Below are 18,512 nucleotides of genomic sequence, written 5' to 3' on the forward strand. Positions count from 1 at the left end.
TGCTGCCAGCATCCTAGGTATCAACCAAGTACTTTCTTAAGATGTATGATGTTCCAAGTAGCGCAGTTTTTTGCAGTTCCGCTGGTGTTATTGCAGGAAGCTGCAATTTGCTGATGTATGCTATAAAATTCTTGGACATGGCAGCAAGTGTCCCGATGACAATGGGTATCAGTTTTACATGTTTCACCCATAGTCGTGTAGTTCAGATGGCCAGGTTGCGATATTTCATGATTTTTTCCAGTTCTTTTTCTTCGACTCTGGCATCTCCTGGTACCGCAATGTCAATAAATTATATGTTTCGGTTTTTGACAACTGTGATATCTGGCGTGTTGTGTTCCAAGTGACGATCCGTCTGTATTTGAAAGTCCCACAAGATCTTCACCTTCTCATTTTCTATAACTTTTTCCACTTTATGTTCCCATGACCTTTTGGATACAGGTAAGTCGTATTTTTTATAAAATGACCAGTATTATTATTATTATTATTATTATTATTATTATTATTATTATTATTATTATCATCATCATCATCATCATCATCATCATCATTATCTTTACTATTCCTCTTATTGGTATTATTAATTTATAAATAAATAAATAAATTATTATTATTACTCTGTTACTTTGTATGTACACTAAAAGCTTCTGCACTGGAGACAAATTCCTTCCACTGTATGTCTAATTCACACTTGGCCAAATAAAGTATTTTATTTTTTTATTCTACATTTTTATCTATTATACCCTATCTGTGTAGTCACTAGGAGTTGAAAATGACTGGATAGAACACAGTCTGTCTATCTATCTCTTTCTCTCTCATACCCTTCATCTTTCTCTTAGTTTTAGAGTAAATTCTATTTTCCTTTCTTTCTTTTCATTTTTTGCTTCACCTTTTTCTCATTTGCGGTCTTCTAACAGTAGCTCTTGTTAGTACAAGAGATCTGCTTCAAGCAGTGATGATTTCATGTGTTATGGCATTATCATGCAGGTGATGTAAATGGCATAATTCATGTCGATTATTGCAATAAGATCAAGATGCTCAGGATGTCATTTGTCTTCCTGCTCCAAGAAATACTCACGACACAGTGTTAAACCACAGTCTGAATTGTTGGTTCTGGTTTATGCATTGCAAATACCATGGTGGTTTGTGAAAACTTGTTTACAGAATAGTAAAGTAAGTGAACCCAACTAATAAAAGTTTATTCAGAACTGTAAGAAACTGTGGTTTAATACAATTTGCAATATATACCTTTCATGTAGCTGTAGCAGTTAGCAGAAGAAGATGGTCATTGTAACCTACTGCAAGATTGGGTAAAATTTGTATAACTGACATGTATTACTTTCTGAAGTGATGGATGCCTGTCAAATGTTATATGGAAAAATAATAATCTGTGCATAGTAATAATTGAAAGGGTTTATCTAAAATAATAATTTCACAAAATGTCACCAAGGCATTTTTATTCACTTTGTCCAAGTTTCCACTCTCTCTGGAGAGAGAGAGCTGGGTTATGATCTTGTCTGGCTCATATATAGTACCAGGATCATTTTTCAACGAATTAGGTTCGGAATGAAGAGCAAATGTGGAAACTTGGACAAGGAGTTTGAAAGATTGAAGGAAAAGAGGGAGGAAGGGAATCTCATATATTAAACCCAAATCTTTGGCATGTCATAACTCAAGTCTCTTGGAGGAAAGACAAATATTTGGCTTCATCTAGTGGTCTTGGCAAAGACAGGAGATTTTGAAGAGTCTGGTCCTCTTAAATGACAGAATCAATAAATTAATGAAAATGGGATGTATTATGTGATGATTTGCATGGGATGTTTGATATTTTTTTTCCTGACATCAATACATTTATAGTAAAATAAAGGTCGAGAGTTTTTAGATTGCGGTAAATATTGTAATATTACAATATTTGTTGTAATATTATGGTAGAAGCTTGTGAGCCTAGGATCTTGGAACAGGAATAGAAAAAGCCTTTTGAACCCCAAAAATCTTAACAGTAGCAAATGTGGGTCTCTTCTGCCATCTAGTGGAGATAGAATGTATTTACCAATATAAGAGGATATTTGTAGGTTAAACTGAGGGGGTCCTTGGTGCTCTCTAAGGTTGGTTGTTTACTTGCCTACTTTTCCTTATCAAATTAGGTAAAAGTGCTACCCTAAAATTTATGCTAATTCTGGCACTGATGATGTTACCTAGTTTGGTAATGAAACGACTGCAAGAAAGCAACCAACCTCAGAGCACTTACCCAATTCTGTTTAAAATCTAGTCCAGCTACTCAATACTCTGAGGAGTGAGGACCAGTTGCACTTTTTGTAATATTGTTATACTTATTAACTAACATAGTTACTTTGTATTTTAATTTGATTTATTTTTCTCTCTTAAAATGGTGATAAAGGTTTATCAAATCATTACAGACGGGAATGTAGGAAACCCTTTTATCCTATTGCTGTATGGATTGATTGATAGCTTCTAACATTTATAAACTGAAAAGATAAATCTATAGAAAGGGATATCTGGAGAATGTCTCCTGATAAGAGGAACCTTGTTAGCATTAATTGGTGTCTGGTCTGTCCCTTCATGAACTCCGACCTTTGTTTCTTATTAACATCTTAACATTTACATCCCTTCTATCACCAGATTTCATTTTAATGAACGTGTGTGGTACTATGGGATGCAAATCATGTTTGACTATATGTAACTGATTTCTTATGCAAAGGGGAAGTTATTTTTGTCCTGTCCAATCATCTTTTCTCTTGCCTTTTTTTAATGTCTTAACTGTAAAAGGGAATGTAAGATGGATGAGAGGAATCCCTTTTATCAAAATATTCTAATAAATTGTAATTAAATAGTCTTTCTGTCCCTGTCTGTCTCATTGGAAAATACGCATGCTTAGACTTGAACCTACAAACTTCTCTTTGGCCTTCAGGAGTGTGAGGCTGGGTTTCTGCATCATGCTAAATTATTGTTTTATGAATCCACAATTGGCTGGGCTCTCACATCAAGCTAAGATATAATCTATTGATTAAAAATCACAATGTATGCCTTCATATAACAACACACCAAGCCTCAACAACAACAAAAAGTAGTAACATTCACTGTTTTGTTACGCTCATTTTCTACTACTACATCAGAAATAATTTCAGCTGGTCCCACAAATTGTTGTGTCTAAAACAGACAATAAGGGAGAATATAGACTATAGAAGGGATAAATTGGGCAAAAGCTATCATACTGAAATATGTATTAAATTTGAAAATGAAGATAAAAAGGTTAAGTACGCAACAAGCATACTTTTCTAGCTTGTTTCTTCTATGAACACACTGAAATCCTATCTCATTTTCTTTACCTGCATTAGGGCTGTCAAACTCACGGCCCACGGACCGGATGCGTCACTCACTGGCCACGCCCACACCTGTTTTAGCGAAGGGGGAAAAAGTCCCCGATACGTTATGTGATGCCGCTGTGACGACATGCGTTTGACATCCCTGGCCTACATCCTTGGTGTTTATACCTTTCCTAAACACCTGTAACTTCACTTGGTTGGCTCAAAGTAAAAAACATGTAATTGAGTGTTATCAGCAAACTAATGATACTTAACTCCATGCTTACAGATGACTTCATCCAGTGGCTTCATGCAGATGCTAAATCAGAATAGAGAGCCCCACGTAATTGCAAAATAAGCAAAAAGTTACTTCATTCCTTTTCTGCATTCGTTTTTTAAAACAGCTACTTGAACATACAGTAGTCCTACTGCCTTCCCAAGCTTCAGTGATCTATGGTCCTTGGCCTAATTTCGAAAGTCTTCTACAAACAATTAGTTCAGACCTCTGACAAGAAAACTCTTGACCCTGATCTGAAAGTCCAATGGGCAAGAAGGGCTGCTAGTTTTAGCCTCTTCTACAAATGACCTGGAATTGTCCTGGGCCCCTATATAGAAAAATAATTGCTCACCCTTACTTGAAATCATGGCTGTGCATCTTTTTTGTGGGGTGAGCACCACCCCAAACATTTTAGAGGAGCTGAGGGCTGCAATGGATGGAGCAATTGCACAAAATGGATGAGGCAATCACACAAAATGGGTGGATTTATGATTTCAGAGTGGGATTTGGGAGTAATGTCTTTATTTTAAACTACATAAAGCCAATATTAAGATTCATAATACAGTTCTCCTGTATTTCCTGCCACAAATTGTAGAAAAACACAACAGGAATGCATTGTATCAACAAAATAATGTATTGTGGGGAAAATGATAAAAGATCCATCACATACATCCAGAAACAAGAAATAGAGGCCATACTTCTTTGTACACTGAAACATGTGGGGCTTGGATTGCCCTGGTGTGAACATCATCTTGCCTGTTTGATCTCCTTGTAGACACCTCTGCATTGGGCTATGTTATTGCTTCATTTACCACATTTCATTGAATGAGAAAAACCTGGAAAGGCTCACACATGCTAAGCAGTAAATCAAAACTGCAGTACAAACCCAGCTTAGCTTGTTGGAATTGCAAAACTCATTAAACCAAGATAAAATATATTGCAAGATGCCTGTATTTTTCTAAACCCGAAATATCATATCTTGTGAAGATTTTTTTAGCATAAATAAAAAACAAAAGTCTGTCCCATCATGTAATTTAGATGTTGCAATCATATGATAGATTTTATTACATAATTAACAAAATGCAATTATTACAGAATATAAGAATATTTCTTTACAGAAAATAGATCTCTATACAATTTCGAGAATGCCCTATGAGTTTTCATCTTGTGAAATACAACAGTTTGGAATGTACATATTATTTAACCAATTAAATTTATAAAATGAGGCAGATATATAGAGAGTTACATTATTTTAAATCTACAGGGTATTACGGAATGGTATAGGACCAAAGATTGCTGAAAGCTCCAGAATCTTTTTAAATAAGTAAACCATTCAAGTATTTAACTACTCTCTTCAAAGAGTTAATTTTAAGACAAAATAATCATTCATACTTAACACTAAGAATTGGTGTTAAGGTACACGGGTAGAAATCTTAACAAGGCAGCTTTTTCCCCTTACGGTTACAAAAATTTAGTTAGCTAGTATTGGTACAGGTTTTGGTAAAGGATACAGGTGAACACTGGCATTTAATCTACATTTTCAGAAATACCGTTAACAAATATACCCAAATGGGTAGATTAAAATGCAAACAAATACTGATACAAGGGAAGACCACCGAGACACACATTTATGTTCACAATGATTTTAATGAATATTTCACTTAGTACTTCACTTTTTTATTATCTTCTACATATACTCAAAGAATGGTAACTTTTTCTGGTTTCCTATCTACTTAAGTCTGTAGGGAGAGTGAAAAAAACACACATATAAATATTGATTAAAGTATAGGTTTTGCCTTATAAGGCAAATGGCTGACGACTGCCAAATAATCTGCTGACAAGGGCAAAGCATTATATTGCTCAATGTGGGTTTGTTATCCATATCACAGCAGACAACAGTTTCCATTACATTCCATTATTTTTACTTCCCAATATGTAACACATACAAGTATAGCCATTCCAATGGCGACATGTACCAGCCTACTATTAACTTCGCAGCTCAAAGGCAGAACACACCTACTTATTTATAATAAGAATCACATTGAACTGGGCACATGAAAACTGAAGATAGTTCTTATTCCATTGACTTGGCAAATTCAGCATAGTCAATATATCCATCATTATTCTTATCATCATCGCGCAAAACACCATCTATCAAGTTAATTAGTTCATCTTCTTTTATTGTCTGAACGTGTTCGCCATCACCCTAGAAAGGAAAAACAACAGATGAGTTCTACCAAGGAGTTGGCTTGGAGCCTCTCTTTAGTACTTGCTTCTTGATAATTATATTGCTAGAGAGTGAAAGGTTTGAATGGGTCTGGCAAATCAAAACTCAGAAGGTACAGTTCTCTACGGGTAATCCTCAATGTATAACCATTCATTTAGTGACTATTTGAAGTTACAATGGTATTGAAACAAGTGACCTTTGACCAGTTTTCACATGACTGGTGCAGCATCCCCATGGACACATGATCAAAATTCAGACACTTGGCAAATGTGATCAAAGTTACACTATCCTGGGGTCATGTGATCACCATTTATAACTTTCCCAGCTGGTTTCTGAAATCAATGGGGAAAAACAGATTCGCTTAAGGACCACACAATTCACTTAACAACTGCAGCAAGTCGCTTAACAACTGTGGCAAAAAAGATCACAAAGCGGGGCAAATCTCACTTAACAACTGCCTTGCTTAGCAACAGAAATTTTGGTCACATTTGTGGTCGTAAGGTGAGGACTACCTGTATTTAATTTTAATTTTCTCAGAATAATGCTATGGTTTTTTTTTTTGCTCATAAAGCTTCTTAAAGCTTTTTAAATAGTTTCTTAAAGCTATTTCAAAGTTTTCCAATTTATAAAACTCTTAGTTCTGCTAGAGAAAAGTCTTCCCTAAACACAATGCCAAAAATATATTAATATATACTTAAGCAGTATTTAATAACATGTCAATCTATCTATCTATCTATCTATCTATCTATCTATCTATCTATCTATCTATCTATCTATCTATCTATCTATCTACAGTATCTATCTATCTATCTATCTATCTATCTATCTATCTATCTATCTATCTATCTATCATCTATCTATCTACTTACCTACCTACCTACCTACCTACCTTCCTATCTATATGAAATACACAAATAGTACATTTTTCCAAGGACTGCTGAGAGGCCCATCAAATTCCCTGTTCAGACAAACTAATACGTACCTGTCTGTGTACATGTGATATTGCAGTGGCAAGTTCAAGACCATCAAGCAAGTTGTTACCATCGTAATCATGCATTTTGAAATAATGAAGCTGCAATTCTTGTGGTGACATCTCAGCTTCTGGTTTGTCAACGACACCATCTAAATGTTCCATGATGTGGCTATAAGATAAATACACAGCAGCTGTCAAAACTTCCATACAGATACACACAACAAGATAATTCAACATATTGTGCTTGTCCAGTTTCAACGTTATTTAATAAGACACAATTGCCTCAATTATGCAACACAGTGAGTCATACCTCATTGTGCATAAAGTGCAGTATTTATTCTAAGAACATAAGAACTGTCCTACTAGATTGGGGCAACACCCATCTTAATCCACTCTCAGGAGTGTTCACAAGCAGAAAATATTGAGATTTTTCCCTCCCATTATTCCTTTGCAACTCAAGGCATACTTGGGGATAATGTTGGTCTTGAAGAATAGATTTTGACAGAAATGTATTCTATGAATATATATGCAATCCCTTTTTCAAGCTAATTAAGTTAATGGCTATCAACGTGTGGTGTAATGAATTCAATTAGTTAATTATGTAGTATGTGAAGGATTTCCCTTTGTTTTAAACTTTTCTATCAGCTTCACTGAGTAATCCCTTCACTAGAAAACACTCCCCCTCCATTTTCTCTCCCATTCATTATTTTATACACCTTAATTCCCTCAATAGTCTTTTTTTCCCTAAGGAGTCCTCAAAAATCTAGAAAAAAATTCCTCAGGGCTTTCTGCTTCTCTTTCTCTAGAGTTATTGTGCCCTTTCTCAAATGCAAAGACCAAAATTGTACACAGTATTCCATATCATAGATATGGGTAAGATAATTACAATGCTGACATTTTTATTTCCAGTCTTTTTCCTAGCCTGGTATTTCCCTTTTTCATACCTGTTGCACTCCAAAGTGACAACTTCATTAATGTTTTAGCATTCTAAAGAAGTAGACTTCAGGTCCCAAAATTCCCAGCATTAACCATACTAGAACTCTGGGAGTTGGTCTGCACATCTGGTGAGCATTCAGGCTGAAGAGGATAAGCTGACGCTAGATGAGGACTGCATTGAGTTTTATTCCAGATCCAGCTCTTAAAATCAAAGTACGTACTCCTTGAAGCAATAATTGGACCAGACAACTCCAAAGTGATAAAAGAATAGCCTAAGTTAAATGTACATACATCTGCTGACTCTTTAAGAATAATTTTCATGATTCTAACTGTACAGATACTGCACTTGCTGTTAGCCAAAAGGCCTTTAGTTTTCTGCCTAAATTAAAGTACAATTTAACCAGATTTCAAAATGAATGAAAAAAAATTAAGTGCCCCTTTCCATTCGTTTTGAAATCTGGTTAAATTGTTCTTTAATTTAGGGAGAAAACTAAAGGCCTAAACTAAATTGTTCTGTTAATGACCAGGCCTTGAGTTCTGCAATTCTGTCATCAAAGAAGCTCTCATTAAAAAAGCTGTCCACTTAAATTCCAGTTGTTAACTTTTCAAGTATATTAGTTGTAACCTTAAAGATTTCCACATTAATTCATAGATTATATATTGCCTGTACTTGCTCTGCAGTTCACAACTCTATCTATAATGGAAGAATAAAGAGATAAAACTGAATTATATAAAATGCCAATTTATGGAACACATACTCTTTGTCTTGTACCATGTTCTTATCAAGACGCACGTTAGGGTGATGGTTTCCATCCATGTGATCCTCTGCTAAAGAGATAATGGAGGTAGCAAGGATAATACAGCAGAGAAAATCTATGCTATGAATCCTTGGATGTACCATAACAGCCATATTCTAGAAAAAAAATTATAATACAATTTATAATGTAATACTTTAAACATAAAATTAAGTCTGCTGCATATCTTCAAACACTGCTTTTATGATGGTCTAAATCTCTCAAGCATAAACTCCACTGCTTCTACAAGAAAGGAACACTATACATCCTTACCATAAGCACCAAAAATGCACCTCAAAACTTTATATTTCATTTTTCCTTTTTTATATGTGAATAAGAATAATAGGTTGAAATACTAGGTATTTCAAGTTATTGTCATTCTTATTCACATATATTACAATTTAATGTGGCCAGAAATTTTTAAAATAGGTACAATAATGCCTTTAAACAAATAAACTAAAGATAGATGAATAGCTACAACAAATTACTCCGCCACATATGACTTTTTAACATTACGTGTACATTTGGCTGATGCAATTATTTCATAACTCTTAAGATGAAACCAAGTACAACTATTTTTTTTTCTACTCAACCCCACCTATTGAATATGCACCAGCCATCTCTACCTATCAAACAATATCGCTATGTACTGAACTTTGAGTTGTACTTTTGGAAGTCATGTCAATAAACCTTTAAGTTTGGAATCACAACAATTTTCTAAAACAGCTAATTCATTGACTTTATCTTGCAACTATATGAGACAAATTTTGCAATCAGTTTCCTTATATGTAAGAGTTTAACTGAACATAACACCATACTGTAGTTGTAAACCTTATTCCCTGAGCCTCTCAAACAACTGTTAACTAAATGTTACCAATCTTGCAAACAATTAGACCTTTACCATAATATTATGAAAAAGTATCCAGTTTTACTAGACATAACACAATGTTGCATTTGTAAAGCTTTTTCCTAGAGCCTCTGCAAAAGCTGAATGGCAAATACGATATCAATCTTGGAAGCAGACAGAACTATGTATTATGAAAAAGTATCCATATTGACTTCAAGAATGTTTGAACTTACATTCCTCCAAATAAATGTTAGAATTCAGATACCATTTGATACAATAACATAACAAAATAATAAATGATAATACCACTACCAATATTAAGAGGCACTAAATGGAAAGCTGTTTTTTAACCAACTGGGCGAACTCTTAAGCAGTTATTATTGCTTATTATTATCATTCTCCTATTCTGTCATTCTAGGAATTCAAGACAAGAAAAGGAACTTCATCTTAAGCAAGGGACCTGCCTCATTTTAAAACTTCGCAGTATCAAGCATTTATGTCTCAGCTTTCTAAGGCAAATCGTCATCTCAATGCACCTTGCAAATTTCCCGAGATAATGTAACACCACATAAAATCAAGCAGCTGGACGTATTCGAATGAGCAGACTGTAAAAAACAAAACAAAACAGCAACGTATTCCGGGAGTGCTTGAAAAATGTTGTTTATAACTTTTTGCCCAACATTAGAAAGAATATTCTGTCCCCTTTTCCAACTGAAAATAAATAAACCCTCCTTCAAATGCTATTTAACTGCGGCTGCAACTTGCAGCCACGAAGTTGTGTGTATACCTGTTCCAAAATTAACCTCAGGCAACTGTAAGGAGGACTGCAGGATTAGCCCTTCGAAGGATCTCCCCACTACCAGAAGATGATTAACGGCTCCAACTGCTTGACTTGCAAGCAACGGTGAGATTAGGACCGGACGGGAAAGTAGGCGGCATACAGACCCCCGCCGGCACAAGGCAGCCACCGTCTTCTGGCCCCCGTGAGATCCCGGCTACGACGCTCGTCCCGAAACACCTGCGCCCCCGCACCTCTTCCCAGCAATTCTGCCCTTAAGATGACACTATCCGGCCGGGAAGAGCAGCAACACTCACAGAACTGAGCCTTCTCGGCCACCATTCCCCACCATTCATGCCACCTCTGACCTTCAATACGTCAATAGTTCCACGCCTCCTCCTCGGCGATTGGCTACTTTCTTTGATATTTTACGTGTGGTGAGAAAAAAAAACACACACCACTCCCCCCCCCCCCCCGAAGGGGTGTGCGCGTAAGGAATCAGGTATGTCCGCAGAGACCACGCCCCCTCTCGTTTTATGACGTGGCTTTATTCCCCTCAGTCTAGACAAGAGGGAGCTTTCGGAGGGAGAGCCTCTGGTCCCCGCCCGCGTGCGCTGATACGCCGGGCAGTTTTTTTTTGGTAGTCGTCATAGGGAAGAATTTCCTAGCCAATTGCTAGGGCTGCGCTAATGACGCCTCCTTCAGCGAACTGTACTTGGGTTTCCGCGCTGTTGCTCTTCTTGTGAATTAAGATTGCTTCGATTTCTCGCAGTGGGAAATCTTTTTGCTCAGCCTGGTTCTTTACTGAGAGGCAACGGCACTGAAGCTCCAGATGGGAAACGCTGAATTAATAGTATAGTATTTATGAGCTGGGTGCAAGATCTGGTTTGTTGTGAAATTTACCCCAGGTAGACAAAAGAGCGATGATACGAGGACCGCAGCAACAGTGCAGGGAAAAAAACCAAACAAAACCCGAAAGCAAATAATTCGTTTTCCCGGCTTTTTTGCTGCGCTCTGATGGTGGTTCTGATTTTTTTTGCAGCCCTCCTCTGGTATCCCTGCTCATTTTCAAAATATTAACTGCATTCATTTTAGGGCCCTAACATATAAAGATGGAAAACAAGTAGAAAAAAAGGAACACAAATATTAACAGATGAAAAGAAGAAAGAAGCATATTGTTATACCAGTTCAGTTTTTATACAAAACTTGACCCTATGGAATATTAATCTTTCCATTTGATCAATACGGTGACGTTTTGATTACAAATATGGAATGGTAGTCTTTCCATTGTAGCAAACACATCGTTTTTGCTATGCCCGTGCTTGATTAATCCATAGTTCTTAAATCAATACATTACAATAGTTTATACAGAGTTCCAAATCACATTCATATTTTAATGAATTTGTATTTGAGCCTATTCTGTGACAATAAGAATGGCAAAGGTTTTTTTCCCCTGATTACTGAACCTGTGAATCCCTGTCCTATATTTTTGTTCAAAATACATCCTCTATATGCAAGGACAAGTGGGGCAAGAGACTATTGGCTACCAGATTGTTTTATGGCTTTCCTCAAGGATAAAGTTCCTTCTGTCTGCTTTGGTTTGGAAAACAGTTGGCCAAAATCAAGCGAGATGAGCTAGGAGATACTTTGCATGACTCCTTGCTTTGTTTGCATTTGTAGAATCTGAGGAAATGCAGAGTCCATGAACTTGTCATTTGTGGGTTGAACCCATGCTCCTCCTGGCGTCTGTGACAAGCATACTAATAGGGCATAAATCAGGGGTGTCAAACTGAAGGGGTGCTTAGATCTGGCCTGTGGGGCTGTCCTGGAAACAGTGAAAGATTGGCCTGCGGTGCCTCTGCCAGTGAAAATGGAGCTTGGAAGGACTGCGAGTGGCCATCCCAGGCTCTGTTTTCAGATGGGACAGCGCCCTGCAGCCCTGTGCCAGCAAAAATGGAGCAGAGGGTTGCAGGAGGCCAGCCCGGCCACGACCACTCCAGCCCGGCCACGGCCACCTGGCGCCCCAAGGCTGATGCGGCTCTCAATGAAATTGAGTTTGACACTCTTGGCATAAATGAATCTTTGATGAGAAAGAGCCTATATCAGCCATCTTGAAAGAGGTACTAGTGCAACCTCTCTGTGAAGAAGTCTTCTCTGAACCGGTTGCATTTGTCAAATTTGCTTTGTCTTCAGCCTTCCCCTTTTGATCTGCAAAGGTGCCAGTATTTCAACCAGAGGATTCTAGAGAAGATGCATTATTTAGTGTTTCTATGTGATTATGGTACAGTACATGGAGGAAATGGACCCCCTGAGTCTTACTTGACATCTTAATTACCATTAATCATGGTATACTTTTGGAATTGCCTGCATGGTTTGGAAGTGAGAGGTATCATTTCATGATGATTCTGCTCTTCTGAGCCCATAGTTCCAGCGATAGGGGATGAGCCATCAAGCCTCAGCTGCTGCAGCTGAGGGATGCCATAGGGGGTAGACCTCTCCCACATTATTTAATATCTATATGAAGCTACAATATATGAAGTCACATATTGGTCGGTGGTGACATATCAGCTAGGAGCTATAGTATCTTGAAATTGCAGCTGGAAGTTGTGAGGGTCTGGATGGGGAGGAACAAGCACAAACTAGCAAGACAGAGCTGCTGGATGTCCATAAACATCAACGGGAGGGGCTGATTCAATGGGAAGATGTTTTGTTGCCAGAACGCTGTAGATTAGACATTGATTTGTCTAAACTTTGCAATTAAGATCAAGAAAACTATTATTATACTTAAATCCTATGCAGACAATTTCAACTGTTATGTGTTCAGAACAAAAAAAGAAAATGATCTATTCAAACTGTATCTTTCCCCTAGGGGACATCCAGACAATGTTTTCTCCTTCAAATCAAATAAAACCTTTATTATCAAAGCACAACATGTGTAAAATGAGATTGAATGAGCCTCCATCAGTGCAGCACCCGCCCGATATGTATATATGTATATAATGTTATATACATATATGCATTCCCATATGCATAATGTATATAACATTATTATATTACACCGGTATGAACATGTTGCTCTATTTGTGAGGCAGTACAAAAGTATACCATACTTTTCACCCATAATATTCAGGGGTGAAATCCAGCAGGTTCTGACCGGTTCTGGAGAACCGGTAGTGGAAATGGTGAGTAGTTTGGAAAACCGGCAAATACCACCTCTGGCTGGCCTCAGAGTGGGGTGGGAATGGAGATTTTGCACTATCCTTCCCCCAGGAGTGGGGAGGGAATGGGGATTTTGCAATATCCTTCCCCTGCCACACCCACCAAGCCACACCACACCACGCCCTCCAAGCCATGCCCACAGAACCGGTAATAAAAAAAATTGGATTTCACCACTGTTAATATTCTTTTATCTGCACAAGCTTGGTAATGTAGCTAATAAGCAGTAGCATCCTAAATATTTATTGTGGGTCAATTTAAGATGCTGTAATTGATACATTTTCTTGCTGTCAGGACCAAATGGTCCTCCACCGCAGACTGGAGCAAGAATGGGAGGAGGCAGGTGGGTAGGGCAGGGAGTTCAATCATTTGGTTTCTGGTTACAGCCTCTGGAGATCATGGAACTACTTTAGCAATAATAGTTACACCACAATCTTTTAAGCAGTAGATTGGCACCTCTTTCAAGTGACCTGTTAGACCTGTATGTACATCAATAAATGAGTAAACAAACAGGTTGCATAGAATCATTAGAAAGTGGCTGCTTTCCTAGCCATTCAGATCTCAGTTCAATATGGCACAGCTAATTTTCAGCACACAAGAGGGAAGACAGACCACACATGTGCTATCAGTGTGCATAGGGCTTAGGAGGCAAACAGTTCTTGCCAGTGGATTGCTGTGCACATGTGGCCCATAAATGGGGACTTCTATTGACCACTGATGCTTTGTAGATCATACTTTTAGAATTACTGCTCTAGGTAATGAACAGGTTTATTTAAAATGGCAGGACATTATAGGATGATTGTATGTAATAATAAAGAAGCAGCTGATTTATGACTAACAGTGCTTAACTGACGGTTGAATTGTCAAATAAAAGGCTAAGTAGAGTAAAATCTGGTTAATATTTATTTATTTATCTTGTGCCTTTGAGTCAATGTTGACTCATGGCAAAACCCTAGACAAGTCTATTTAGTTTTCTTGGCAATATTTCAGAAATGGCCTGCTATTGCCTCCTTCCTAGGGGTGAGAGAGAGAGTGACTGGCCCAAAGTCACCTAGTTGACTTTGTGCTTAAGGTGGGACTAGAACTCATAATCTCCCAGTTCTGGCCTGGTTCTTCACCCACCGCAATACACCAAATTGACTCTCAATTAGTACTTGGTCACAAGGAAATCCCAGATCTATAGGCTCATTTGGAAAATTAAAAAGATATTCCAAAGGAAAGAAACTTCCACATTGTTTCCAGGCAAATTTCATTCATGGTCAACAGGAGTCAAAAGATTCATTCTAGCCCCTTCCCAATGAAATGTAATCAACAGTTATTCTTTGCCCATGCCTTAAAAGTGTCAAATGATTATTTCCTTTAATGCTTCAGAAGAGGGAAAAAAAGTTACATTTCATTTTGATTGATGCTAGAATCTCAGAAATTATCAACAGCACAATAATAATAATAAATAACTTTATTGTCATTGTACACATCGGCCAGACAATGTCGGCTGGTGGCGCCCAGGATGAGGGCGTTCTCTGTGGGCGCACTGACCCTCTGGAATGGGTTACCTACGGGGGTCCGGACGGCCCCTGACCTCCGCTCTTTCCGCCGTGACCTGAAGACATGGCTTTTCCAACAAATTTGCTGATCTGATGGGTGATTTTAATTGGGAGATTTTAATTGATTGTTTTTGTAGCTATTTTTATTGTTTTCGTTGTTTTAATTTCTGTGAGCCGCCCCGAGTCTTTTGGGAGAAGGGCGGCATATAAGTATAAGAAATAAATACACATACACATGTAAACTGATAATTTGTATTATTTAAAAACTAAATTAAAGCCAATTTTACATGTAAAAATGTTCTTAAAAATGGGTTATATATGACTGAATGTAGAAGATAGCCATTAAATCAAATGGAATATGCCTTCCCGATGGAATGTTTCATATTTCCCAACTCCTTTAAACAAATGAAGCCCCATTTCTTCTTCAAAAGAAACAACTATAAGCTTATATTTGTGAATTTTAATTTCCCATAAATGTAAATCCTGACACACATACCTATTGGCTAAAGGATATGACATGCTAAACCTAAGTTAATAAACACCAGTGCAGGGGTCTCCAACCTTGGCAACTTTAAGACCTGTGGACTTCAACTCCCAGAATTTTGGGAGTTGAAGCCCACATGTCTTAAAGTTGCTAAGGTCGGAGACCCCTGCACTAGTGTCTGTGTGGTCTAGTGGTTAAGGCACCAGGCTGGAAACCAAGAAAGTGTGAGTTCTACTTCCACTTTAGGCATGAAAGTCAGCTGGGATTGTCACTCTCTCTCAGGCCAACCTACCTCACGGGGTTGTTGTGGAGAAAATGAGAGGAGGAAACTGAATTAGGTATGTTTGCTGCCATGAATTATTCATAAAAAATAATAGTGGAATTAAAGAAATATTTTTTAAAAAAACATTATTGTGTCATTTTGAAGCTCAGAGTCCCCAAGGTTGATAAGAGATCTCTGACTGATCAAGCACAGCTAACATTAGAAAAGGAAGTTGGAGGTGTAGAAAAAATTTTTTTTTTGGAAGAATAAGACCCAAGGAACCAGAGCACATAGCAAAGGAAGCCCTTCTGGTAACATACCCTGGCAACTGTACTTCTTCCCTCTAACCCTTAACTTCCAGACCATGCCTTGTACTCAAAGTGCCTAGTACTTATCTGGAAAGCGAATAGAGGAAAAATAACGACTTCCTTTAACTACTGATCCTGATTTGTAGTAGAGGCCTACAAATACAGCAGTAAACAGACCGTGTGCGCTTCCGACGGAAGGTCGTTGAAGTCACTTCTTCTACTGCAGCACCACTTTCCCGCTTTTGTTCCTTCAGCCCAGCGCGTTTTCCAAACGTTACCAAATATTTTCCGTCGGAATGCCGGAGCCAAACTGGTGAATGGTCGTAACTAATCTGAAAGGGGTGGGTTTTTTTTTTTTTTGGCACCAAGAGGTTGAAGAAACCCGGGCTTCCCTTTCCCAGCGTGTACAAGAGAAATTGAAAGCTCGCTCATGCTAGCTAGGGGAGGGGAAGAGAAGGGAAGGGAGGGGAGGGGAACCCGGCGCTTCCCGAGGCGCGCTGCTGTTTGCTTGCCTGCTGCCTGCCCGGGACTTCCCTGTTGTACATGAGGCACCCACCCACGCAAAGATGGCTGCGAAAGGCTCGCATTTTCACCTGAAAATGGAAGAGGCGATCGAGAGGTGCAGGACGGATTGCCAGTGGGAGATGCAGCTCACCATGGTGGCGCAGATGAGGGCGCGGACGTCCAGCCCTCGGCACAAGGGGGCAAAAGGAGCCGGAGCCGCACCGCAAAAATCTGGTAAGGCAGTCAAGCCGGCCGCTTGAACTGTTGGGATTCCCCAGTGACCGCCTGCTCTTCCGTAAAACGCAAAAAAAAAAAAAAAAAAAACCCTATGGAAGCGGGCGGCCGCCTGTCCTTGTAAGGGTCAGCCCGCTCGCCCCTTCCTGCCCAGCCCTGTTGTCGTCCCCAGTTCCCTTGACCCAGGGTCTCCTTGCTCCGCTGAAAAGTGCTGGGTTCGCACAATGTCACGAACCATAAACTCATCCCCCGAGCTGGCTCTGCGCGCCTTCCGACAGATTCCCACGCGGTCAGTTACTGGTGGGCTGCCAGATGATCCGTCGAATCCAGCCTCTCTTTTTTTTCGTCAACCCCTGGGGCTGGGGTTGCCTCAGCCGCATCCTTAACAGGCTGGCTCTAATGGGGTATGTGTGTGTGTGTGTGTGTGTGTGGTTGGTTTGTCTCTCTTAGCGTCTCTTTTTTGGGGGGTGGTGTGTGTAGAAGTATTTAGATTCAGTTTATTTGGGGGGGGGGAAGAGGGAGCTGATTGGCATGTGAGTCCTTCACCCCATCCTCTACCCGGCAACTTTTGAAACCATGCCTGCGGCTTAGCGATGGCTTGTTAGTAGAAACTCTGAAATAGTGTGGACCAAGGCTTGGCAATGCACCTTCCACCGCACCCCGTACCGGTTTTACTCTAATTTGCCTCCCTCGGCTTCCTCTCCCTCTTTCTCAGCTTTGCCCGGTGCCCTTAAAGGAGGCTGCTCTACCACACTCCAATGCTCCTTGTTGAGAATCAGTTCTAGGGTGACCTTGTCTTCAAGAGAAATATACTCGGTGCGCTCCCCGGTGATGTTTAATTGAACCCAGTGAATTTTACACTCCTTGGGAATAAATCTCATTGATCTCACAAGCGCTTCCTTCTGAATTAATATGTAGAAGATGACTGTAGTTTTAAGGACGGAAGTAGCAGTCTTATTCTGACACACAGACACACACACTCACACGCATACATCTAGGAACCCAGTGGTGGAGCGGTAATGCTCCCTCCTCCTTTCTCCTGACCCGCTGCCCGCAGAGGTGTCCTTATTGAGCAGCTGGCCTGATTCTGTGAGGCCGGACCATCCGCGCTCCTTTGGAAGGATAAAGCAGCCTCTCAGAATGAGCATCAGGAAAAGGCAAAAAGAAAGACCTCTGAGAACAGGCTGCTCTTTATGTCTGTGCCAGCCACCATGACTGGCTTTGGAAGCACTGAATCCCTTGGAGTTGGGTGGCTGTGAAAAATGTTGAATAAATAAATAAATAAAATAATTAAGGCAACTAGGACGTCTTAGGCTAGAATAAGTGTGGAGGGGGCAAAATGCAAGAAGGGTTTCTCTGCTTCTAAAAAAGGTTGGTGGAGGGCCTTCTCTGTGGCTGCCCCAGCTCTCTGGAACCAGTTACCTCCTGAGGTCTGGACCATCCCCACCCTAATGGCCTTCCGAAAAGCGGTGAAGACCTGGTTTTTCCGGCAGGCCTGGGACCATTGATCTCGCTGTTGCGATCTTGTGAGACCCGGCCATGAATGGTGTGAATGGGTTTTAATGTTTTAATTTTTAAATGTTTTTATAATGGGGTTTTTTTTATGCATTGTAAGCCGCCCTGAGTCACCTGAGAAAGGCAGCATATAAATTGAATTAATAAATAATAAATAAATAAAATCTTGGGACTTGTGGCTCACTATTTCAGGCACGTATTGGCTTGGAGAACTTTAACAGCATTCTTGGCGGGGGGGAGGGGATGGAGCAAGATGTAGATAGAGGCTAAGTAAAATACAGTTTCAATTTTAA

General features: G+C 39.3%; 2 protein-coding genes across 7 annotated transcripts in view; one reads left to right on the plus strand and one right to left on the minus strand.

Moving 5' to 3' along the window:
- Positions 1-4,630: 4,630 nt before the first annotated feature.
- Positions 4,631-16,685, minus strand: MCFD2 (multiple coagulation factor deficiency 2, ER cargo receptor complex subunit). Of its 5 annotated transcripts, none has more exons than XM_034427627.3 (4): positions 16,560-16,685; positions 8,492-8,646; positions 6,807-6,966; positions 4,631-5,803 (listed from the first exon to the last, which is right to left on the minus strand). In XM_034427627.3, the coding sequence occupies exons 2-4, from the start codon at positions 8,641-8,643 to the stop codon at positions 5,672-5,674; spliced, it is 444 nt and encodes a 147-aa protein (XP_034283518.1). In that variant the 5' UTR covers positions 8,644-8,646; positions 16,560-16,685; the 3' UTR covers positions 4,631-5,671. The 5 variants fall into 5 exon arrangements, with proteins under 5 accessions (XP_034283518.1, XP_087739374.1, XP_034283516.1 ...); XM_087883248.1 differs by lacking the exon at positions 16,560-16,685 and adding an exon at positions 16,144-16,401; XM_034427625.3 differs by lacking the exon at positions 16,560-16,685 and adding an exon at positions 10,162-10,773.
- Positions 16,145-18,512, plus strand: part of TTC7A (tetratricopeptide repeat domain 7A) — a 177,810-nt gene continuing 175,442 nt past the window's right edge. The window contains exon 1 of one of the 2 annotated variants that reach the window (XM_034427621.3): positions 16,145-16,704. In XM_034427621.3, the coding sequence (XP_034283512.1) occupies positions 16,533-16,704 (172 nt within the window). In that variant the 5' untranslated portion in view covers positions 16,145-16,532. The remainder of the gene's footprint in view (positions 16,705-18,512) is intronic. The other variant, XM_034427623.3, reaches the window with a different exon arrangement.

This window comes from Pantherophis guttatus, chromosome 1, assembly GCF_059756535.1.
Source record: "Pantherophis guttatus breed Tessera chromosome 1, ASM5975653v1, whole genome shotgun sequence".
NCBI lineage: Eukaryota > Metazoa > Chordata > Lepidosauria > Squamata > Colubridae > Pantherophis > Pantherophis guttatus.

Coding starts and splice junctions, on each gene's coding strand:
- MCFD2 (XM_034427624.3), bottom strand. CDS start 10,508: ATGAATGGTGGGGAATGGTGGCCGAGAAGGCTCAGTTCT. Junction 6,967..8,491: donor AACATGGTACAAGACAAAGA/GTATGTGTTCCA, acceptor TTTATCTTATAG/CCACATCATGGAACATTTAG. Junction 5,804..6,806: donor TATCACATGTACACAGACAG/GTACGTATTAGT, acceptor TTTCCTTTCTAG/GGTGATGGCGAACACGTTCA.